This window comes from Octopus sinensis, linkage group LG3 (assembly GCF_006345805.1).
Source record: "Octopus sinensis linkage group LG3, ASM634580v1, whole genome shotgun sequence".
NCBI classification, from domain to species: domain Eukaryota; kingdom Metazoa; phylum Mollusca; class Cephalopoda; order Octopoda; family Octopodidae; genus Octopus; species Octopus sinensis.
Window position 1 is genome coordinate 59,857,041 of NC_042999.1, and position 26,523 is coordinate 59,883,563.

Genomic DNA, 26,523 nt, shown 5'->3' on the forward strand with positions numbered 1-26,523 from the left:
GGCGGAAGAGGTGGTGGTCATGGTTGGGTGGATGGAGGGAGAGAAGTGTTTGTGATTACCAGATAAATTAGGTTAGTGTTTTTCTCTATCCTGATTACAATGATTGTTCAGAACTGCAAAGAAGAAAGCATTAAAAAAAATTTTTTAAATTACAAAAAAAAAAAAAAGCACAGAAAACCCATAAAAAGCAAATAAAAGTAGATTGAGCAATATTATCAGGAAAATTGGTAAAAATTGGGATGGCTGTTTGAGAGATGGAGTTAAGTGATAAATGGCAACATCAAACAAGCGTGGCGATATCAAACAGCCATGCCAATATCCAAATGTGTATATATGGCGGCTGATTACCTTCGACTTCCAGCAGCAATTATTGTCACTCAGTAAAATAACTAAAGCATTTTCTTTATAGTATAGCTTTGTGTCTATGTGTGTGTATGTGTATTTGTCTGTGTGTAGTAGTGTGTGTGTGTGTGTGTTGTGTGTATGAGCATGTGTGTGTGAGTGCCTGTATGAATGTGTACATATATTTGTGTGTGTGTATATATATATGTGTGTGTGTGTGTGTGTATATGTGTATATAAGTCTGTATATGCATATATGTATCTATGTGTGTGTATGTGTATTTATCTGTGCATAAGTATGTGTGTATATAAAGTCTATATGCATATATGTATCTATGTGTGTGTATGTGTATTTGTCTGTGTGTAAGTATGTGTGTGTGTATGAGAATGTGTGTGAGTGCCTGTATGAATGTGTACATATATTTTTGTGTGTGTATATATATATATATGTGTGTGTGTGTGTGTATATGTGTGTGTGTGTATATAAGTCTGTATATGCATATATGTTGCTATGTGTGTGTATGTGTATTTGTCTGTGCGTAAGTATGTGTGTGTGTGTGTATGAGCATGTGTGTGTGAGTGTCTATGAATGTGTACATATATTTGTGTGTGTATGTGTGCATATAAGTCTGTATATGCATATATGTATCTATGTGTGTGTATGTGTATTTGTCTTTGTGTAAGTATGTGTGTGTATGAGAATGTGCGTGAATGCCTGTATGAATGTGTACATATATTTTTGTGTGTGTATATATATGTGTGTGTGTGTGTGTATATGTGTATATAAGTCTGTATATGCATATATGTAGCTATGTTTGTGTATGTGTATTTGTCTGTGTGTAAGTATATGTGTGTGTGTGTATGAGCATGTATGTGGTAAAGCAAATCTTTGCTGAACCCTAATTATAATTATACTTGTAATTATAAAATATTGTTTAAGTTTACCGAAAAATGGTCCTTTATCATGCCGAATTCTACTTGGTGGAATTATTAATTACTAGTTAGTTAATTAATTTTACTCTTTATTATTATTGATATATATAATGTATATATATATATGTGTGTATGTATATATATATATATATAATATGTATATATATATATATATATATATATATATATAATGTGTATATACTCAAAGAAATTCCAACGTTTCACGTTTTATTTACATCTTATAATAATATAATATAATGAAATGATATAATATCAAATGTCCATTCTGATTGAACTAGCACTTTCATGCATTAAACTATGCAATCTTCCGGTTCATGTTTTAGTGCTGACAGTTATGCTGTACAATTTACAAATTATATTATATTATTACAAGATTGTAAATAAAGTGTGAAAATCAGACAAGGCTGGAATTTGTTTAAGTAACATATTCTTCTATGCACAATCATAGACACCCGTGTGTATCTATGTATGTGTATATGTATGTATGTATGTATATTCTATCCTTCAGTCCCTGAAGATCGTGCATATTATCTAACCACCTTGCTTGTGTTCTGATGTAGCATATCTGGGAGTACATTAACTAATGTGCCATTACTTTGGTTAACCCTCTAGCATTTAAACTGCCTGTATCTGACCCAAATATCCTTCTTTTCTTTTTTTTTTTTTTTTGTCAAACTGGCCATATCTGGCCTCTCGCACCTACTGCTATACAATGTCATTCTAAGAATAAACAGTCACATCATTAACGACTTACAGGGACATGGTATTTTGTTATTCAAGCATAATATACTATAAAGTACATTTGTATAAGCCAATACCATGTTCTTCTGTGTTCTTTACATCACTTGTTAAGGTTGTCTCTACAGATACTCTATAGAAATTTCAGCCAACACTGACTTTTGTTATGACATTTCATATCCGAGATATCAGATGTAAACAACGAGATCAAAGATACAAAAAGGACAATGGGCATATATGCCATATTTTGGGAGTTTTTGCCCCTTCATCTAACCCCTTAATCATCCACGAACACATCGCTTACACCTTTCGTTACCAACCCAGCTGAAATCGGCTCTGGCTCTGTAGTACAAATGTCTTGTTTTCATAAGTTTTGTATTAAAATCTTCCACCAAACCTTAGTCACAAATAATGTGCCTAACACTAGCTTAATGATAACTAAGTCATTTTACTAAATTCTTTATTATATTTTAAAATAATTGAGAGAAACAGAGAGCATCTCAAAATAAATACAGTAACGAAAGGGTTAAATAACCTCTAAATACAGCGGTAAGCATTGTATTTGGTAGTATAATCTGAATGATAATGTGTTAAAATGATTGGGTGTCATTCACCTTTTAACATTTAAATCAGCCATACTTAGCTCCCAGATATTTCAACTCTGGCCGTCATCAAAAATACGCAATGTCATTATCAAAATTTTGAAGCTATAATGCATGATTAATTTAACACAAAGTTAATAAATAAACATTACACTTGACAGTGTAGAGAATAAGTCCTGGGGTCGATTTGTTCGACGAAAGGCGGTGCACACATACGCATACATATACACATGTATATTCAAATATATAAATGCATACACCTACATATACACGAATATACAGATATACGTGCATATATACATAATATTACGAATTAATTAAAAGTCTCTGCGTAAGTTTTCAGGCTGTATAAATTAATCGAATTAATGTTTTATTTTAAGTGAAGCTCTAAGTATTTTCACTTTAAGTAATTATCAGTAAACGAAAAAAGAAGAAAAAAAACTAAAGAGAAAAGATTTGTCGTAGTTTAAAAGTGCTGAATTACCTCCCTTGAACACTGGCGTATATAGGCAATGAATGAATTTTGAAAGTGATTTCAATTATTAAATTTCTAAAATCTAGGTAAATAAAGTAAATTGAGTAAGTAGTGTGAGACACAAATGTTGTAATTAATTGCCTAAGTAAATTGCGATTAGAGTTATTTTGTTTCTGAGGTGTATAAATAAATTAATTGTCAATGTTGTTGGTATAAAATCATCGAATGTATTGAGTAGTAAGGGCTTAAATATATTTTGTCCATGGCTATAATCATACTTACCTGGCACAGGGGTAAACCATGATCATCTAGGTGGTTCTCCCAGAGTGAGGCCCTTCCATTGCACTCCGGTTGGGTTGACCTTTGCGATCGCCCCAAATGTGGGCGACTCGGGTGCGCTATTTCTAAGTGTGGGGTCTGCGTTCGCGCTCACCCCGTAAATCAAACAAAGAACAGACTAATAATGACATATATTAGATTCATCTTACGCAATGTAAGATATCTCTAAATTGTAAGAAATGAGAAGCATAGTTTTATACATAGTTACTCTTTCGCTGCTATTTCTAGCAAGTCATTAACTGCGGAATACTATTATGGAAACTTTTACTGTTACGGCTGAATGTGTATTTGGTATCTTTATAGATTTATGGTTTTTAGGCTGCTATTTCTAGCAAGTCGATCCTTCATCGAATGGATTTCGATAAATTCTATTCATATTCGATGCATTCAGGTTCATATTTTCACAATGTTCTCGCGTGCGTTATTTCTAAGTGTGGTGTCTGCGTTCGCGCTCACCCCATAAATCAAAGAACAGACTCTCTAATGAAACATAAGACCAGTTACCCTTATGTATTCTATTTCCAAGACTGTTATTTATCTTCACAAACGAAAAGTATAATTTGATATGGTTAACCGATATTTTTTCTTACACTGCGGTTTCTAGCAAGTCAAATCTTCGTCTAATGGTTTTATCTCATTCATATTCGATGCAATTGGGTTTATATTTTCACTATCATCTCATGTTGGTGCACGACGTTGTTCACCCCCCCCCCGCCTTTTTTTCTTTAGCTTCATGAGGGGATGTTGTACGCCAAAGATGGGATGCATCTCGTTCGCGAACCAGCGAGGGAGCCTTGCTTGTGGTTACTCAACATGCTAGAAATAGCAGTCAGTGCCGTTAAGGAGGAGGGTGAAATAAGGCGGGGTAAAATACAATAAAAAGTAGTAGAGTACAAGGGGGTATGTGGAGGTTTTTAAGACAAAATGTGTATATGTTTGTGTGTCTGTGTTTGTCGCCCTAAAATCGCTTGACAACCGATGCTGGTGTGTTTACGTCCCCCATAACTTAGCAATTTGGCAAAAGAGACTGATAGAATAAGTACTGGGCTTACAAAGAATAAGTCCTGGAGTCGATTTATTCGACTAAAGGTGGTGCTCTAGCATGGCCGCAGTCAAATGACTGAAACAAGTAAAAGGGTACCTTACAAAAACTATATCATCGAAGCAAATAGCCTTCCCTAGATGCATTATAACATAATCTGATCCCTAAATCGGCAAATTCACATTATCTTACTCATTTGCCCCAGCCAAAATTTCTTTTATGCTCAGAGAACAAGAACAGCGATATATATATATAATATATATATATATATATATATATATAATATATATATATATTATATATATAATATACCTAATATTTCTAGCATATAGATTGACCTTAAAAAGACTTCTTTGTATATATATATATATATATATAATTATATATATATATATATATATATATATATATATATATATATTATTATATATATAATATACCTAATATTTCTAGCATATAGATTGACCTTAAAAAGACTTCTTTGTTGGCTTGGTTCTTGAATGTCTGGTTAGCTAAATATGCATAGCGATTAATAACCGTGTTAAGAAAGTTTTTAACTCTCTGTATATAAAGAGATGATGCAATCTATAATCAATGAATGGATTACGTTACAGAAATTCCTGTAACACAGAAATTGATTATTTAATAACAGCGATAGCAAGGTATATAGTTTTAAAAAACATATACCTGCTTGCTTAGATAAGGAAATATATTTTTTATAGTTGTGGGTGTGGATGTGTGGTAAGAAGTTTGCTTTCCAACCCTGTGCCAGTGGCACGTAAAAAGCACCATCCGTATGTGGCCGTTGCCAGCCTCCCCTAGCACCTGTGCTGGTGACATGTAAAAAGCACCATCCGTACAAGGTCGATGCCAGCGCTACCTTGACTGGCTTCCGTGCCAGTGGCACGTAAAAACCACCAACCGATTGTGGTCGTTGCCAGCCTCCCCTGACACTTGTGCCGGTAGCACGTAAAAAGCACCATCCATATGTGGCCAATGCCAGCGCCGCCTTGACTGGCTTCCGTGTCGGTGGCACGTAAAGACCACCAACCGATTGTGGTCGTTGCCAGCCTCCCCTGACACTTGTGCCGGTAGCACGTAAAAAGCACCATCCATATGTGGCCGATGCCAACGCCGCCTTGACTGGCTTCCGTGTCGGTGGCACGTAAAAACCACCAACCGATCGTGGCCGTTGCCAGCCTCGCCTAGCACCAGTGTCGGTGGCACGTAAAAAGCACCATCCATATGCCGCCGATGCCAGCACCGCCTTGACTGGCTTCGGTGCCAGTGTCACGTAAAAAGCACCAACCGATCATGGCCGTTGCCAGCCTCGCCTAGCACCTGTGCCGGTGGCACGTAAAAATCACCGACTACACTCTTGGAGTTGTTGGCATTAGGAAGGGAATTCAGCTATAGAAACACTGCCATATCAGTCTGGAGCCTAGTGCAGCCTCCTGGCCTCCCAGACCCCGGTCGAACCATCCAACCCATGCTAGCATGGAAAACAGACGTTAAACGATGATGATGATGATGGTTCCAGGTTCAGTCCCACTGTATTTCATCTTGGGCAAGTGTCTTCTACTATAGCCCTGGTATAACCAAAGCATTTTGAGTGGATTTGGTGGATGGAAACTGAAAGAAGCCTGCCATGTGTGTTTCCTGTTTGTGTTTGTTTCCAACCAGTGTTAGTTTGTTTATGTCCCTGTAACTTAACAGTTCAGCAAGTTTAAAAAAAAATAAAGAGTAAGAAAAAAAAATCACCATAAAATTTTTTGTCCTATGTTTAGAGAATTCACGACTACATTAGTCACTGTGTACTTTTCTAAGATGAGGGTAGGTGTGGGTGGGAAGGTGATCTGAGGAGGGTTTAGCTGCTATGTTTAGCAGGCTGAGTAATCATGTAGAGGGTTGAGTGGGTTTGAGGGTTGATTGTTGGATTTGAGGATGCTATTTTTAGCAGCAAAAGTGTTCAAGTAGTGGGTCTCTCGGGTTCAAGGGCTAATCATGTGATGTGATTTTAGGATGGTTTAGCTGCCATTTCTAGCATTTATTGGCTGAGTGATCATGTAGAACAGTGGGTCTCAACTGGTGTTTATAGAACCCTTAGGGGTCTACGTAAGATTTTCTTGTTAAAAATTATGTTCAATATGGCACAAGAGTGGCTGTGTGGTAAGTAGCTTGCTTACCAACCACATGGTTCCGTCCCACTGCATGGCACCTTGGGCAAGTGTCTTCTATTATAGCCTCGGACCAACCAAAGCCTTGTGAGTGGATTTGATAGCTGGAAACTGAAAGAAGCCCGTCGTATATATGTATATGTATGTATGTATATATATATATATATGTGTGTGTGTGTGTGTGTGTGTTTGTTTGTGTCTGTGTTTGTCCCCCCACCATTGCTTGACAAAATCATAATTTAACTGATCCTTCTGTATTTTCTTTTAGGCAATGCCAGGAACTTTTCAGCATCCCTCATGTTCGTATATATATATGTGTATATATATATATATATATATCTATAGATATATATATATATATATATATATATATATATATATATATAGAGAGAGAGAGAGAGAGAGAGAGAGAGAGGTTGTATACTGTCAACTTAACGTGACAGTCCTGTAAGGGAATTAATTACACCACCGCTGTTTAGCCATAGGGAGCATCGACGCTTCTTGTCGGTCTTGACACATTTCCTGTGTCCTTATATATTTACGAATGCCGACAAGAAGCGTCGATGCTTCCTTGGGCTAAACAGCGGTGGTGTAATTCCCTTACAGGACTGTCACGTTAAGTTGACAGTATACAACCACTCTATCGCTCCACCACCGTACATATCTCTATGAGATATTTAGAAATTTAATATTTCTGATATATATATATATATATATATATACATATATACATAATGTGACCGCGTGTGTACCGTTGGCGATTTCTTTTCCTCTGTCTTCCCTTCTCTGGATCTTTCCTTCTCCTATGTTTCCGACGAAGAGCTCCGCTCGAAACGTTAAACCCTCCTTCTTTCCTGAGCGTCCAATAATACTATATTTGTTCCACGTCCTCGCGTTGCTGTGTTTTATTTTGTGCTTTCTCGTTTGGATTAACTATATATATATATGAGTGTATGCCATGTGTGTATGCTTTTAGCCTATGTATGGATGTCTCTGTGTGTGTGCTCACTTATCTGTTGTTCAGATAACCATTATATTTTTGTTCTACTCAGGAGTACTTTCTTTCTCTGTGCATGATTGCGTGTGTGGGTTTGTATTTCCATGAAGCACCACATGTGCAAATATCTTCCATTTAAAATGTATTCCAGATAACAAGACAAAGAGGAGGTATACATACATATATACAAACATACGTACATACATACATACACACACACATACATACATACATACATACATACATACATACATACATACATATACATGAACACATACATACATATGCGCGTATCTATATACACACATAAATATATACATACATACTGAAACACATACATATACATACATACTTAAACACATACATATATAAATACATAGATACACACATACGTACAGGTCTACATTCACATGAACGCATAGTTCTGTTTCTTTTGTCTATCTCAAATCACTGCTTGTAATGCTGAATATCAATATGCGTGTGTATATGCATGTGCTTCTGAGTATACATGAATAAAACGCGTGTTTGTATGTATAAAATAAAATAAATGCGCCCTTTTAAAGACTAGCCAGGCTCATGGACCCGGTTCCCCGGTTTCAGTGGCGCATGTGTTCCCCAGTTGGACGGGACGCCAGTCCATCGCATCGTTACTCATTTTTGCCAGCTGAGTGGACTGGAGCAACGTCAAATGAAGTGTTTTGCTCAAGAACACAACACGTCGCCCGGTCCAGGAATCGAAACCACAATCTTAACGATCATGTTGCTGACACCCTAACCACTAAGCCACACACGTCCACATATGTATGTATATATCAGTTTATATATGTCTGTTCCTTCTCGAGCCATAAGGGCTGATTTCCCGGTTTCCTTTGGCGGTCTGTCGCAGGTGAGCTGCAAGATGCACGCGGAAAGAGTGAGAGAAAGTTGTGGTGAAAGAGTCAACAAAAATTTGCCATTAACTTCTGTCGGAGCCGCGTGGAGCTTAGGTGTTTCGCTCATAAACACACACATCGCCTGGTCTGCGATTCGAACCCGCGATCCTTCGACTGCAAGTCCGCTGCTCTAACCCCTAGGCCATGTGCCTCCATGTTTATATATGTATATACTTGCATATGTGTGTATGAGCATGCACATCTATGTGTATTTATATATGTGTATATGCACGTATATCTGTATATTCTTGTATATGTAGGTGTATGCATTTACATATGTATGTATATATTTGAATATACATGTGTATATGCATGCGTATGTGTGTATGTGCACACACCACCATCGGTTGTCAAGCGAAGTTGGGGGGACAAACACAACACACAAACATATATATATATACATATACACGACGGGCTTCTTTCAGTTTCCGTCTACCAAATCCACTCACAAGGCTTTGGTCGGCCCAAGGCTATACTAGAAGACACTTTCCCAAGGTACCACGCAGTGGAACTGAACCCAGAACCATGTGGTTTGTAAGCAAGCTACTTACTACACAGCCACTCCTACTATGTATATATGTGTATATGCATGTGTATATATAAGTGTATGCATATATACATGTGTACGAAGTGGTATCAAAAAGTTACTGGATTAGTTATGTAGCACGCCAACGGATGACAACACACTGTTGCATGCATGGTAAGAGCTAGCAGTGACCTTCATGAAGCCATGTGCCAAATAACATTGCTGTGTTTACTTTGCGAGTTGTGAAATTTGTGCTTTTGTGATCATATGTATGCTGTAGTCTGTGATTTAGTCGTGGACAGGAACAAAGAACCAATGTGAAATTTTGCATTGAACTTAGAAAGGCTGCTACAGAGGCATTGAGCATGCTTCGGTAATCTTACGGTGATAAGGCAATGGGTCGTACATAATGTTTCATGTGGCACAGATGCTTCAAAAACAGAAGAACATCCTTAGAAGATGATGAGTAATGTGGAAGACCTTCCACGAGGGTCACCTCTGGAAATGTGGTATTGTGCATCAAGAATTCATCCTACAGAACCAGACTCTCAATCAAGTTCTATTGTGATGTTTTGAAGTGTTTGAGGGACGACATTCGGAGAAGCACAAAATATCGGATTCTTCACAATGACAATGACCGTGTCATCACGACATCCTTAGAAGATGATGAGCAATCTGGAAAACCCTCCACAAGGGTCACCTCTGGAAATGTGGTATTGTGCATCAAGAATTCCTACAGAGCTAGACTGTCAATCAAGTTCTATTGTGATGTTTTGAAGCGTTTGATGGACGACATTCGGAGAAGCACAAAAAATCGAATTCTTCACAATGACAATGACCCTGTCACCATGTTCTCCTCGTTCATGAGTTTCTCACCAAACACTACATGGCATCGCTTCCGCACTCACCATATTCACCAGATTTCGCATCCGCAGACTTCCATCTTTTCCTCAAGATGAAAATGTAGCTCAAAGACCGCCGTTTTAAGACCGTTGTCTAGATCCAGAGTGAATTACAGAAGGTCCTCGACTGAATTACAGAAAACAACTTCCAGGCCAGATTCCAAAAGTGGTAGGAATGCTGGGACCGGTGTATCGCTGCACGTGGTGACCATTTCGAAGGAGATAATGTTAAAACTTAGGTAATCATCATCATCATCATCATCATCATCGTTTAACGTCCACTTTCCATGCTAGCATGGGTTGGACGATTTGACTGAGGGCTGGCGAACCAGATGGCTGCACCAGGCTTCAATCTTGATCTGGCAGAGTTTCTACAGCTGGATGCCCTTTCTAACGCCAAGCACTCCGAGAGTGTAGGTAAATAAGTTTTTTTTTTTATTAAACGTAACCAGTCTAGGAATCTTTTGATACTACCTTGTACAAGTATATATATGGGTGTGGAGATATATATATATATATATATATATGTATGTGTGTGTGTGTGTATTCACACATGGAACTATGTAGAAAATCCAAAATAACAGCAAATATAATAAATTTATACAAATGTAGATACATCAAACACTTATATATTCATGCAAGCTTACATCCATACACACATGAATATATGCATACAATTTGCTCTCTTCATATGCGATGTACGCGCCAGCATATATGAATAAAATACATACACACGTGCATGCATGCATACACACAAATATGCGCATATAGCCGCAGGCTCTGCTCCTTCACGAGCGTACATATTGCTGTTTAAAACCTCTGCCATCTTCTGTTAATAATTTGTCATCCATTCATTCATATCCTACCACTTCTGCCATACTTTCGCCTCTATCTAGCCTTCAGCCAGACTGTGAAATGTCCATAGATTTTCATAGAGAATTCGCAAAGAGGTCTTATATGTGTGCATATACCTGAATGGGAATAATGGCAAGTAGGCTAATGGCTGCGCTGATGATAGTGTTGATGATGATAATGATGGTGCTGGTAGTAACGATGAAGATGTTGATGTTGGTGATGATGATGGTATAAGAAATGATTGTATTTCTGTTATTTATGATTGTCAGCGATACAAGTGGGAAACTGCAAAATGCATATTATGAAACGAGTTTTGATTTCTTGTTTTTGTTTTTGTTTTTTTTTTATTTTTGTTGTTCTTTCACCTGAGAGCCAATTTGGAAAACTTTATATGGTTGCCTATTCTCTGCTAGAAATCTCAGCCACAAATTCCTCGTAGGCGTAGGAGTGGCTGTGTGGTAAGTAGCTTGCTTACCAACCACATGGTTCCGGGTTCAGTCCCACTCCGTGGCACCTTGGGCAAGTATCTTCTACTATAGCCTCGGGCTGACCAAAGCCTTGTGAGTGGATTTGGTAGACGGAAACTGAAAGAAGCCCATCGTATATATGTATATATATATATATGTGTGTGTGTGTGTGTGTGTATGTTTGTGTGTCTGTATGTGCCCCCCCCCAACATTGGCAGACGGAAACTGAAAGAAGCCCATTGTATATATGTATATATATGTGTGTGTGTGCGTGTATGTTTGTGTGTCTGTGTTTGTCCCCCACAACATCGCTTGACAACCGATGCTGGTGTGTTTACGACCCCGTAACGTAGCGGTTCGGCAAAAGAGACCGATAGAATAAGTACTAGGCTTACAAAGAATAAGTCCTGGGGTCGATTTGCTCGACTAAAGGCGGTGCTCCAGCATGGCCACCGTCAAAATGACTGAAAGAAGTAAAAGAGTTTAATAAGTTTGACTCAACTCCACACATGACTTAGAGATTTGTAGGCACGTAGAACGACACACAGAAGAAAGTGTGTAGATTGGCTGTCTAATTTGACAGCGAAGTATACCAGTTTTCAGCACCAGTCACCTATATACTCCTAAAATTATATAGTGTCCAGAATGTATAGAATGTTTCAATGTAATCGCTCCCTAGTCGGAATTAGCATCACACTGTGTTAAACAAGCCGGCCTCTTGCATCACATCGGTTGAGTATTCTATGTGTTAAACACTTTTGTTACTGTATTTATTTTGAGATGCTCTGTATTTCTTTCAATTACTTTAAATATAACAAAGACTTTAGTAAAATAACTTCGTTATCATTCAGCAAGTGTTAGGAATATAAATTGTGACTAAGGTTTGGTGGAAGATTTATATTCAAAACTTATGAAAACAAGACATTTGTACTCAGAGCGAAAGCCGGTTTCAGCCAGGTTGGTATCAAAAGGGTTAAGAATTGTTTCTCTATTATATATTTTAACCCTTCTCTTACCATATTTCTGTTGAGATGCTCTGTGTTTCTTTCAATTACTTTAAATATAACAAAGAATTTAGTAAAATAACTTCGTTATCATTCAGCAAGTGTTAGGAATATAAATTGTGACTAAGGTTTGGTGGAAGATTTATATTCGAAACTTATGAAAACAAGACATTTGTACTCAGAGCCAAAGCCGGTTTCAGCCGGGTTCGTAATGAAAGGGTTAAGTGGTTATGTACGTCATAGGTACATATAGTATATGCCTTAATGTAATTCTTTGACAGAATCGGTGTGACACAAGGTACACAATGCAGCTTGTATCCAGTAATTGGCTGAATATTACACAAAGAGACATAATTACTGGTACAGTCTATCCGATGACTTTCTACAAGATTTCCAGTTTCACACTCAAAGTATTAGCCTCAGGTATATTTGATTTCAAATTTTGGCGCAAGACCAAAAATTTCGGAGTAGGAGGTAAGTCGATTACACTGACTCCAGTGTTCAACTGGTACCTCAATTTATGAACCTCTGAAAGGATGAAAAGTGAAGTCAACCCCAGCGGAATTTGAACTCAGAACGTTAAGACGGACGAAATGCTGCTAAGCATTATTGCCTGGTGTGCTAACGTTTCCGCCAGCTTGGCATTTACAACCTAAACCATATTAAATGTATAATACGTGGAGGCGCAATGGTCCAGTGATTAGGGCATCGGACTCGCGGTCAGAGGATCGTGGTTTCGATTCCCAGACCGGGCGTTGTGTGTTTATTGAGCGCAAAAACCTAAAGCTCCACGAGGGTGGTGGCGACCCCTGTTGTACTTTTTCTCCCCAACTTTCTCTCACTCTTTCTTCCTGTTTCTTGAGTAACGCTGCGATGGACTGGCGTCCCGTCCAGCTGGTGGGTGGGGGGGAATACATACGCCACAGAAACCTGGAAACCGGGCCCATGAGCCTGGCTAGGCTCGAAAAGGGCGCATAAATAAAAATAATAATAAATTCACTGTAAAATCGAACGCAAGACTTTTTCGATTGCTTAACGAACTTTTTACTCACTCAACCGTATATTAATGCACGTACACACAACACACCACGTACGCGGCATACTCTCTTGCCACAGACTACAGATGGAGGCGTCTACGCAGTTTCTTACTGAAAAAACCTGCACAGGTGATTGTTTATTGTGACCAAACGTTTGTGCTGCTCAGGTGCGCAAGTGTGCCACACGTCAGCTGTCGAAGTGAACGTAGAGCAACGAGAAAGGAAGGTGTTTTGTTCAAGAACACAACGGACCCGCCTGGTCCAGAAATTAAAACCGCAATGTTGCGATCGTGTGCGCAACGCCCTAGTTAGGCCACGCATACTCACTTTCTTTCTCTCTCTCTCTCTCTCTCTTTGTTGTTTCTTTCTTCCTTTCACTTTGAGATTCCATTCAGTTTACTCTTTAATGGACTTCGTTCGTTTCCTATTTCAAATTGTTTTTAATTTCATTTCAATTGTTCTCTTGTTTTAGTTAATATTTATTTTTACTTCTACACCTCCCACACAGAACCGCACCTCCATAAATATCTCTCTTCAGTGTTGATTTTTTCTTTTTTTACCCTTTTTAAATTGCCTCTTATTTACACTATCCCTTTCACTCTATCTATCTATCTATCTATCTATCTATCTATCTATCTATCTATCTATCTATCTATCTATCTATCTATCTATCTATCTATCTATCTTAACTGTTATTCCCTTTCTTTTTCCTTCTCTTTTATATTCCTTTTGTTTGTACTTTCTTCTCTCACTCCCTTGTCTCATCTCTTTTCATCTGTATCCTATCCTTTCTTTTTCTCCCCCATGTCATCGATAATCTATCTTCTTTCTCTGTCATGTCATCTATATTCTATCATCTAGTCTGCCCTTTCTCTCTCCCTCTCATCTCATCTACATATCCTTATCGTTTCTTCTTTCTATTATGTCATTTTTTTATCTATCCCATCTCTCCCACACACACTCTCTCATTCTTGTTTACTTTTTCTCTTAAGTCATCTATATTCTATCCTTTCTCCGACTTTCTCTCTCATGTAATCTATAGCCTATCATTTATTTTCCCCTCTTGTATCATCTCTATCCAACCCTTTCTCTCTTACCTTTACTCTATCTCTAACCCATGTCGTTCACCATTCCTTTCTTTTATTTGTGTTTGACCCGCGGTAACCTTTCCTACCTCCCCTTCCTCGCGTTCCTCACAAAGCTCTGCCCCCTCCCTCTACAGCTCATTACGTCTTCTTCTTACCCCTTCTTCCTTCTCCATCTTTTACCTAGCATTACTATTCAGTTTATTATATTTTATTATTATTATTATTATTATTGTTATTATAATTGTTATCGTTATGTTGCATGTGTTTTACCTTCCTGAATGGCAAGTGTGCTAGTTTCGAACCAATCACGGCTAATTTGTTGCATGTAGCCTTTGTGGGGACGTGTTTATTTGTACTTCCTCTCTATTGCCTTTCTTTCTCTCTTCTCCAACTCACTTTCTCTCTCTCTCTTACTCTCTCTCCTCTTACTCTGTCTCCCTTTTTCTTAATTTCTCACACGATTTCTTTTCCTTTTTTTTTTTTTTGCTTAATCTTTTTCTTTCACACTCTCACTCTATCTCTTTTTAATTCCTCAAGCTGTGATCTCTATTTATCTCTCCCTTTCTCTACTCCTACCTTATCTCTCGCTGTCTTACCATTCCTACTCTATCTCTCTTTCTACTCCCACTCTTTCCCTGTCGTCTGCTGCTTTCAGTTCCTCCCCCCACTCTCTCTGTCTGCTGCCTCCTCAGCTCTTTCTCTACTCCCACTCTTTCCCTGTCGTCTGCTGCTTTCAATCTCCCTCTCTCTCTGTCTGCTTGCCTTCTCATCTCTTTCTCTACTCCCACTTTTTCCCTGTCGTCTGCTGCTTTCAGTCCCCCTCCCTCTCTCTGTCTGCTGCCTTCTCATATCTTTCTTTTCATTCTCTTTTCTTTTCTCCCACTGATAATTCCCTCCCACTCTCTTTCTTTCTCTTTCCCGCTCTCACTCGCCCCCACCACACACTCTCGGCTGCCTTCCTTTCTCTTTCATTCACTGCCTGTTGCCTATTCACTTCTCGTTTTCATTGTTCTCTGTAGTAGTTATTGTATCAATCACACACACAAGCGCACCTTACGTTAATTTAGATACAAATATATTTATATACACATATATATAAAATATCGTCTTTCTCAGCAAATGCTTCCAAGAAATTATGTGTAAGTAAGATATTAATCTGGATATTTTCGTGTCTGTGTGTGTGCGCCGTGTGAGTTATTGGAATTACTTAAAAATACATATATATATTTATGTGTGTACGTACGTATCTTTGTGTGTTTGTCCCCCCAAACGACCGCTCGATAGCCGGTGTCGGTTTGTTTACGTCCCCGTAACTTAACGGTTCGATTAGTACAAGCCTTGGAAAAAAAATAAGGAATAACGATTGAAACGAGAGATAGAAAAAATGAGATGTTTCTACACATGTAAAAATACAATTAGGATGGTAGATAGATAGACAGAGAGAGAGAGATGCATGTATATACGTTTGTGTATGTATACATATGTGTGTGTAATATATGCGCGCGTGTGAGTGTGTTGTACATCCATGTGCTTATGTATGTCGACGCGTATTTCTGTGTACACGCATATAAGTATGCATATTCATGTGTATGTGTACCTAAGTACCCGCTTTAAGGCACGCGTAATTACCCGGGGGTCTTTACAAGTCTAGGGGCCGAATTGTTAGATCTGTGTATGTTGTGGCTTGCTGTTAGTAAACAGATTGCTATAGGGCCCAGAGCCTTCATTTGTACAGAGACCTATAAGTCTGTTCAGATAGCTCTGTGTGTATACATACCTGTGTTCAGAGCTTCGTATCGATATTTGAATCAATACAACATGAATAAGATCATTTTTTGTTGTTGTTGTTGTTGTTGTAGCAGTTGTTTTGCAGCTGGATGCGTTTCCAAACAGCTGACTACTCAGTGTACAAGGCTGACTTTTATAAGTTAAGCAAACTGGAGGAAGCAGAGTTACAACCCTTGGCATTAAGTCCCCGAAGTAATAATTAAGTCAGAACTAAACTACCTTGTTACTTACTATTGGATCTTTGCGGTTTGAACAGCAGTTTTTAACATAATTTCTAGGTAACTAAAAAATTTTAAACTTCGTATACTGGTAGAATGTGTTTATAAAACATTTTTTTCTCTTGGCTTTATCGAGAAGATTCTATAGTTTGTAAGATATTTGTTGTTTTTTTCTTCAATTTTTGCAGTTTCAACCAATCACTGACGTCCATTGAGGTAAACAACATTCTGTGCCGTATGAATATGCCCCTCGTTTTAGAAACAGATTGGGTTTATTTACATTTGTGAAGAAAAAAAGATACCCTTCCTCCACCCCTAACCATAACCCTAACTAACCCTAAAATAGATTGAAATGCAATAGATCGATACTATGGTCATAATTATGGGTGACAATTTCATATGACACCGCTAGAAAAAACTGCCGTTCAAACTGAAAAGATCCTTACTATTTACTTCAGTGCATAACCTTACACTCATTATATCTTAAAATCAAATGGGGGGAAGGGGCGGTCCTTTACATGATCCAGTGGTGTACCTAGAGTTTGTGCCACCTGGATCAGTTCTTGATTTTGCCAGGTCCGCCCGAAGCTTATACAGGTTTATATATCAGAACCCAAAGTGCTGTGTCTCTATAAAAACATTGCATAGGAAAAAAACAAATCCCATGTCCCACTATCTAGCCAGCTACACTACTGGCATGATCATACAAACTGTTAGAAACACCAGCTAAATCTTCCTTGAATCATATGCACTTGATAACATATTGAGAAATGTAGTTCCTGATATGTGAACAAGATGGGATTGCCACTGATGTAAGCGCATAGAAATAAACCCCTTCAGTCAAAGCCCTGCTCCATGGAGACAAAACAGTGGCTAGACTGAGTGGATAAAAAGTTTGCTTAGCTGTGATATTACTTCTGGTTCAATACCACTTTGCAGCTCCTTAAACAAGTGTTTCTTATGATAGTTTGAGATTAATCAAAATCTCTTCTGGTTGAAACTAGCCAGAATTGTGGACAACCATTATGAGGGGTTACTGAAAAGTTCCTGGCTTTAAGGCTATCACGAAAGGCCTGGCTGGAGGCCCACACTTCCAAGTTCTTTTACAGGGCTTGCAAAAACTGAAGGGCCGCTGCAATAAGTGTGTGTATCTGAGAGGGGAATATGTTAAATAAAGTCATAATTAACTAATCCTAATAGAATAAATAAATTCTATCTGACCCATGTAAGGGTGGAAATGTGGACGTTAAAATGGCCTTGATGTATATCATTTGTGTGCATGGTTAAGTTTTGCAAAAATGTGGGTCTAGATTTGTTAGCAGAGCATGGTACTGCAAGTAGACATCTTCTACTCTTGTGTCAACTTACTCATTGTGAGTAGAATTAGTAGACAGAAAGCATAGGGAATTTAAAGCGGCGAGCTGGCAGAAACTTTAGCACACCGGGCGAAATACTTAGCGGTATTTTGTCTGCCGTTTCGTCTGAGTTCAAATTCTGCTGAGGTCAACTTTCTATTCATCCTTACGGGGGTCAATAAATTAAGTACCAGTTACACACTGGGGTCACTGTAATCGACTCAATCCCTTTGTCTGTCCTTGTTTGTCCCCTCTATGTTTAGCCCCTTGTGGGCAATAAAGAAATAAGAAAGCATAAGGAAATGTATTCTCTCTCTCTTTATATATATATATGTGTATATATATATATATATATATATATATATATATATTATATATATATATATTGTTTATTCCTTCTCAAGCCATGCCTGGCTCATAAGGGCCAGTTTCCTGGACAGGATACTGGTCCATCACAGGTGAGCTGCTAGATGCAGGAGGGAAGAAGGAGAGAAAGTTGTTTTGAAAGAGTCAGCAGAACTTTTGCCATTACCTTCTGCCAGAGGCATGTGGAGCATATGTGTTTTGCTCATAAACGCACACATTGCCCAGTCTTAAGTTCGAACTCGTGAGTCCACTGTTCCAACCACTAGGCCATGTGCCTCCACATATATATATATATATATATATATATATATATATATATACACATATTTAGTTTAAATAATTGATAAGGAATACGGATTGTACTGTAAGCTTTATTTAGTACGCTGATCGTTTCATCTTACACTCTGTCTTTCCTATTAATTATTTAGATAAAAAAAAAAAAATTTTGAGCGAGGTCGTTGCCAGTACCGCCTGACTGGCCCCCGTGCCCGTCGAAAGTAAAAGCACCCACTACACTCTCGGAGTGGTTGGCGTTAGGAAGGGCATCTAGCTGTAGAAACTCTGCCAGATCTTGGCTGGAGCCTGGTGCAGCCATCTGGTTCGCCAGCCCACAGTCAAACCGTCCAACCCATGCTAGCATGGAAAGCGGACGTTAAACAATGATGATGATGATGATGATACTAAATGTGCACCGAGAAATTCCCTGCAACGTAAGTGCAGTACGTTGGATGATGCCTCAGAGCCGTGTGTGGGTGAACATGCTCTCGAGGTACACTACTAAGGACATACCTAAGACGTCTGGATACTGGATTTTAAAGTCTCCTGTCAGATCGGGCATTGCATTATGTTCTTGAGCAAGGCACTTCTTTTTACGTTGCTCTGTGATCATTTCGTCATCTGACATGTTGTACATGGTGCACCTGTACAGATAATATCGATTTGATAGAGGGAGTGAGATTATGTGCACGCATAATCATTTGTGCAGGTTACTTGGCAAGAGCTGAATGCTCATACATCATCTTTGATGGGAGAGTCCATCATTCATATATATTTCTTTACTACCCACAAGGGGCTAAACATAGAGGGGACAGACAAAGGGATTAAGTCGATCAGATCGACCCCAGTGCGAAACTGGTACTTTATTTATCGACCCCGAAAGAATGAAAGGCAAAGTCGACCTCGGCGGAATTTGAACTCAGAACGTAACAGCAGACGAAATACGGCTACACATTTTGCCCGGCATGCTAACGTTTCTGCCAGCTCGACGCCATATTCATCATTCATATAATACGCACACACGTTCAGCTTTTGCCAGTTGCTCTGCCCAAATGATTTGTTTATAGTGATCAAATGTTTGTGTCACACATTAGCTCACTCTCTCCATCAAATTGATGTCACCTTAGCAGGTGCATTGCGTGCCATGGGTCAGGTGTCGAAGTGATTGCACAGCAACATGAGATGAAGTGTTTTGCTCAAGAACACAACACGCCACCCGGTCTTGGAATTGAACTCATGATCGTTAGAGCATGAGTGCAACACTCTAACCACCATGTGCTCTCACTGTGTACTTTATTTATATATATATATATATATATATATATATATATATATATATATATATATATGTGTGTGTATATATATACTAGCAGTATCGCCCAGCTTTGCTCGGGTTTGTTTCGACCCTTTAGAATTGGAAGTTTTGAAAAGTAAAAATTTTGCATTATGTAACTTGTTATTCTTTTTAAGGGAACATTTTTCTCGTTGAAATACACCGAAAAATGGCGACACAGCAGTCAAAACATCGTAAAAATTAGGGATTTTCATAGAAAAAAAAGCACCTTTTTGATGTAAATAATTTTTGTTCTTAACATGGTCCGATTTGAATTTTTTCTTCTGCAGAAGGAAGAGCAAGCCTTCTATCATACTCTCAATTTTGGTCAACTTGCACCACAGAGTCTTGGAGGAGATAGTGTTAGTTGAAAGCTACCAAACCTGCCACACACAGACAACTTCAGCTTTTATATATATATATAAATATATATATGTATATATACACACACACTCACATACATACACATATGCATATGTGCACTCGTCTATGCATATATGCATTTGAACATATACATTAAGTATATTTGTAACTAATGCTATAAATTTTGTGTATTTCATTGTATTGATTTTCTGCATTGTTGTTAACCTCGGGTCAGACCAGAAGCAGCAAAGATCAAAAGGATTCCAGCTGTGACCATCCCATCATGTTTATTTTCCATTTTTCTTTTCTGTTTTTTTTGTTTTTGTTTTTTTTTTGATGTAGTGACTCTAAAACTCCATTATCCAGTTTGTCTTTCCTGTTGTTTTAAGCTGTTAGGGTGTGATATCAAAGAGATTGATGTATTTGTTATATGTTGCAACTTGTGACTAAAAGCATCACATTGGTTAGGAGTTTCAAATGGGTCTGCTCTCTGGCTCATTGCATTTTCATAGGGAGATTGACAAGGTGGGAGGGGTGTCGGGTAACTTGGTACAGAGAAAAACAACAGAGGACACTCTGCTCTAAGACTCCTTTTTGTTGTTGCTTTTTTTTTTTTTTAATGTTTATCATGTTTTGGATGATGTCAGCAAAATATCTAAAAAAACATATCCCGGATGAGTCAAAAGTCCTTCAACTTTGATACAAACTGGCTAACGACTGAGCTCAGCAGAATTCAGCTAAGCATCTTAAATGTATATTTTGCATGTTTTGTCTCCTTCGTCCTTCTCTTCTGTCTCTCCCATCCTCCCACCTCTTCGCTACAGCCTTTACCCACCTCTAATGCATTCATTAACTCCCCCCCCACAACCCCAACATAGCAGAAACATGGCCGTGTGGTGAAGGAGCTTGGTTTGCAACCACAACTTTATGGGTTCAGTCCTACTGCACAGCAATGTCAGGCGAACATCTACTATAGCCTCAGCCATGGGCTAACCAATGCCTCTTGAGTGAATGTGATAGATGGAAACTCTGTAGAAGCCTATTATGTGTTTATATATATATATATATATATAAATATACACATAAATATATATATATACATACACATAAATATATATACACATATATATATGTGTGTATATATATACACACATAAATATATATATAGACATATATATATATATATATATACATATATATATATGTCTATATATATATGTATATGTATGTGTATATATATATATATGTATATATATATATATATGTATATATATATATATGTATATATATATATATGTGTGTATATATATATATGTGTGTGTGTGCACATACATACACACATATATATGTGTATATATATTGGGTCATCCCATAGATAATGCAGTTTTTTTCCCTTTATTTTTCAAAGTTAAGATAAACAGAGTTCTTTTAAAATCTAAAATATACTCTCCTTCATTTTCTACAAGGCCTTTCTATTTAACTGGTAGACTTTCAAGGCCCCTCTTCCAAAATTCACTTGTCCATGACGAAAAAGTTCTCCTCCAGTACTCTTCTCAACCTGTCTACAAAATTCCTATTTTTTCTGTCCAAATAATTTTGAAGACCGCAGAATAAATGATAATCAGATGGGGCAATGACTGGTGAATATGGTGGGTGGGACATCATTTCCTAGTGAAACTGCTCCAGCCTTTGGAATGTTGTCCTTGTATGAGGTCGAGCATTATCCTGAAGGAAGAACACCTTTCATCTTGAAACCAAAGTTTATTGGTTTTCTTCTCGCATTGATTTAAGCCACTCAAGCTGCTTGCAGTAGATCTCCTTTGTTATCATCTGGTTTGAGTTTAAATTATGATTTTACTCAACACAGCATGTTTCCCTCTCAGAATCACGCACTTATTTCAGCAGTCCTTTTGTTTTTTTCTAAGCCCTGTAAAAGAACTCGGAAGGTTGAGCCTCCATCCAACCAGGCCTTTCGCAATACCCTTAAAGCCAGGAACTTTTCAGCACCCTTTCATGTATTCAAACTAGCACTCCATTGGTCACAACGATGAGTGTTCCAGTTGATTTGATCAATGGATCAGCCAACTCTCGTAATTAATATGCAAATGGCTGGGCACTCTGCAAACATGTGTAGCCTTAATGTAGTTCTCAGAGAGAGATTCAGCACGACACAGGATGTGACAAGGCTGGCCCTTTGAAATACAGGTGCAACTCATTTTTGCCAGGTGAGGAGACTGAAGCAACATAGAATAAAATGTTTTGTTTAAGGACATAGTACACTGTCAGGAATCAAACCCATGACTGTAGGATCACAAGTTGTATGCCCTTGCCACAAGCCACATGCCTTTACACACACATACACATATGCAAGCACACGCACACACACACCTATATATATATTTGCCAGCCTCCCCTGGTACCTATGCTGGTGGCACGTAAAAGAACCATCCAAACGTGGTCGATGCAAGCGCCTCCTTGACTGGCTTCCGTGCTGGTGGCATGTAAAAAGCACCAACCGATCATGGCTGTTGCCAGCCTCCCCTGGCACCTGTGCTGGTGGCATGTAAAAAGCACCCACTACACTCACGGAGTGGTTGGCGTTAGGAAGGGCATCCAGCTGTAGAAACACTGCCAGATCATACTGGAGCCTGGTGCAGCCTCCATGGCTTCCCAGACCCCGGTCGAACCGTCCAACCCATGCTAGCATGGAAAACGGACGTTAAATGATGAGGATGATGATGGTGGTGGTGGTGGTAGTGGTGGGTGGTCTGTTTAACTTGAATAACCTTTAGTTTACATTCTCGGAATAAAAATAATAAATCCCTTGTTGGAATTATTCATCAGAATCCTTGTTTATTTACTAATTTTTATCAGCTTGCTTAGAAGGAAACATTGTTCGGGGTGTCAAACGAAATGAAATGAGATGAAATGGCAGGATGGTGGGTGAGGGCGGTGGGGAGTGGATCAGAAAAAAATGAAAAACACAAAGAAAGGAAAAAGAAAAATGGCAAACAGGAAGTGAGAAAATATCATTTGTTGTGTTCCTTTCAAATCTGCCAGATCAGCCACCTCCTAGAGTAATGAACCATGTACATTATATTGCTTTTCGCATGTAATCTACTCTTTCCTCTCCATTGATATACACCCGTCTTATTATTATTATTATTATTATTATTATTATTATTATTGTTATTATTATTATTATTATTATTATTATTATCAGCATCATCATCTGCATCATTGTAATTATTATTGTTATTATTTACTAATATTTTTTCCACCTTTGTTTATTTTTATTTTTATTTTTATTTCCCCTTTAATGATCTTCTTAGCTCTCCTTCTTTTGTTTGTGCATGTGTATGTGTGTGTGTATTGTTTTTTTTTTCTATTTATCATAAACAAATAAATAAATCAATAAATAAAATAATAATGTTATTGCTTTTTCCAGCCTACTACATAATTTGTAATCTCCCCCCCTCTTCACTGTTCCATGAATTGCCTATGTGTTATTCATGTATTTACTGGAGCAATGAGTGGCAGTATATATATATATATATATATATATATATATATATATGTGTGTGTGTGTATACATACATATATATCTATATATATATATATATATATATATATATATATATATTATGTGTGTGTGTGTATATATATACATACATACATATATATATATATATATATATATATATATATATATATATATATATATATATATACACACACACATAAGTATGTGTGTGTATATATATACATACTATATATATATATATATGTGTGTGTGTGTGTATACATAATATATATATATATATATATAAATAAATATGTATGTATATATAATATGAGCAAGTCAAAAGACTGTCCATGGCCATCATGACTTATTTAGATTTGTATGTTTGTTGGGTTTTTTTTCATGTTTTGTTTTTCAAGTGAAGTATTAGCACAAACAACTCTTATATTATGCGGTTTGTTCTTTTAATACTGATTTCTGACATAGAGACAAGACTGACTTATTTTTTTTCTTTTGAAGGAAGGTAATGTCATTTACATGAACTTCAGTACTGAACCAAAAAACAGTTGATAATTCTTTATTTTGGATGGTAAGAACTTTGCTTGCCAACCACATGGTTTCAGGTTCTGTCCCACTGCATGACACCTTGAGCATGTGTCTTCTACAATAGCCATCGGCCAACCGAAACTTTGTGAGTGGATTTGGTTGACAGAAACTGAAAAAAAAAAAAACAATCTGTCATACACATACACATACTTAGAGGAGGTGCATAGCTTAGTGGTTTGAGTGTTGAGTGCGTGGTTGTAAGATCGTGGTTTTAATTCCTGGTCTGGTTGACGCGTTGTTTCCTTGAGCAAAACACTTCATTTCTCGTTGTTCCGATCCACAAAAAATGGCAAAAAATGAATAATCCTTTGAGAGAACAGTGTCCCATCCAAGAGGAGAATATATTCGCATAAAAACCAGGTGACCGGCTTTATGGATCTATACGACTCTGGAAGGATCTTCATCATCATCCTCATCATCGTTTAATGTCCGTTTCTTTCAGTTTCCGTCTACCAAATTCACTCACAAGGCTTTGGTCAGCCCGAGGTTATAGTAGAAGACACTTGCCCAAGGTGCTACGCAGTGGGATTGAACCCGGAACCATGTGGTTGGTGAGCAAGCTACTTACCACACAGCCATTCCTGTGCCTATTATTATTTTTGATTGTAGAATTGCCTTTATAATTACTTATTTATTTAATTTAATTTTGTTCATTTATTTTATTTTATTTTATCTTTGCAGCTCAAAGCATTGATGGGGAACCAAAGCAGACTGTTTTAGGGCCTGCTGACTATGATGGCAGATATAACTCACTATTGCATATTACACAACAGCAATCTACCAGACACAACTCACGCCTACCTTGCAACAGCTATTTTCAACCACATCAACAACAACAACAACACATTTGTCAGAGCAACAATTACTACAGCAGCAAGAACAACAGCAACAACAACAACAACAACAGCATCAGCTGCAGCGATCAGATTACACAACAACTATGGAAAGATCATTAATCATAGAAGAAGATGTAAAAATGGAAGAGCTGCAGTTGTCTGAAGACGAGTGCCAAAAGGAGAATCAACTAGAACAACTGCAGCCGCAAGAAATAGAGGAACAGCAGGCCATGCTGCAGCCACATTCTCACGATCATAATCATCATCATTCTCAAGAAGAAGAGCAACAACAACAGCAACAATATCAGTGTGATCCAAAACGTCTGGATGTATTATCGTCGGAGAACAAAATAGTAATTCCAACTTCATCCTCCTCACTGGAATTAATAGAAGTAGCGCCAGCTGTTTCACCTCAGCCAACATTAAACCCACAGGCAGCCCTTCCTTCAACAATACACCCATTGTCTTTACACAAAGATACACAGCTTTCCATATCACCGTCTTTGTCATTGAATTCCGAAGGAGGAGAACAAGAAAACACACACCAACAACAGCATACACCATCAACAGCACCACAGCAACGGAAGCAACTAGAAAATAATGAAGAAGGAACTGGGTCAGGAGCAGCTAAAAAATTAGACCAGGAGTACAGTGTGTCCGATAACGCTGTTGAAACGACTGAACCACCCTTAAATCAAGTCACTATGAGCACCTGTTTGAATAACTCCGTCAACTCTGAAACTGCCATGAACCTGTCCAATTCGATTTCTATATCTGCAGATGTTTCTGACTCTAATACTAATATTGCTGTCGCTGAAGACTTAATTGGTCCAGAACCAATCAGCATTGACAGACCTAATGAGCTCACATCTTTGGCAGAGGAAGCTGATGCAGCCATGACAACGAGAAGCCCAGATGACATTAATGGGGACCAGAGCCTACCTGTTCCTCTTGAATCTCAAAGTCCTGTATCGATGGTGACTGCTACATCACCGTCGGTCGTTGTTGACCAGCACAGCTCTGAGGAAGAGCTTGAATGTATAAACCAGGAGAACAGTCACCCGGAGAAGAGGAAGTGGTCACAGATGGAGAGTCAGAGCAGTAACTCTGTGGAGAGCAACCATCCAAAGTCAAATGTTTACCATTCCTTTCATCCTCCCCATCACCACCACAACAGCCATCACCTGCTGCAGCATCCTCTTCCTCTTCATCACAACAGTCATCACCAGCAGAATCATCATATCCCACACCACCATCAACAGCAACAGAACAACATCAACCACAATCAGCAGCAACGCAGTAGCAGCAGCAGCAACAGTGGTAACCACGGTAGCGGCGGTAACAACAACAACAGCAACAGCAACAACAACAACAACAGCAGCA

The 26,523-nt window shown here is 38.2% G+C and overlaps 1 protein-coding gene and 1 non-coding gene across 2 annotated transcripts in view; both read left to right on the forward strand.

Moving 5' to 3' along the window:
- Positions 1–26,523, forward strand: part of LOC115209942 (homeobox protein 13) — a 136,752-nt gene that overhangs the window by 43,940 nt on the left and 66,289 nt on the right. The window contains exon 2 of the mRNA XM_029778579.2: positions 24,986–26,225. Within this exon, the coding sequence (XP_029634439.1) occupies positions 25,245–26,225 (981 nt within the window). The 5' untranslated portion in view covers positions 24,986–25,244. The remainder of the gene's footprint in view (positions 1–24,985; positions 26,226–26,523) is intronic.
- On the forward strand, positions 3,385–3,548 carry LOC115209978. The gene has a single exon (XR_003881348.1). It is a non-coding gene; the product is annotated as a U1 spliceosomal RNA (small nuclear RNA).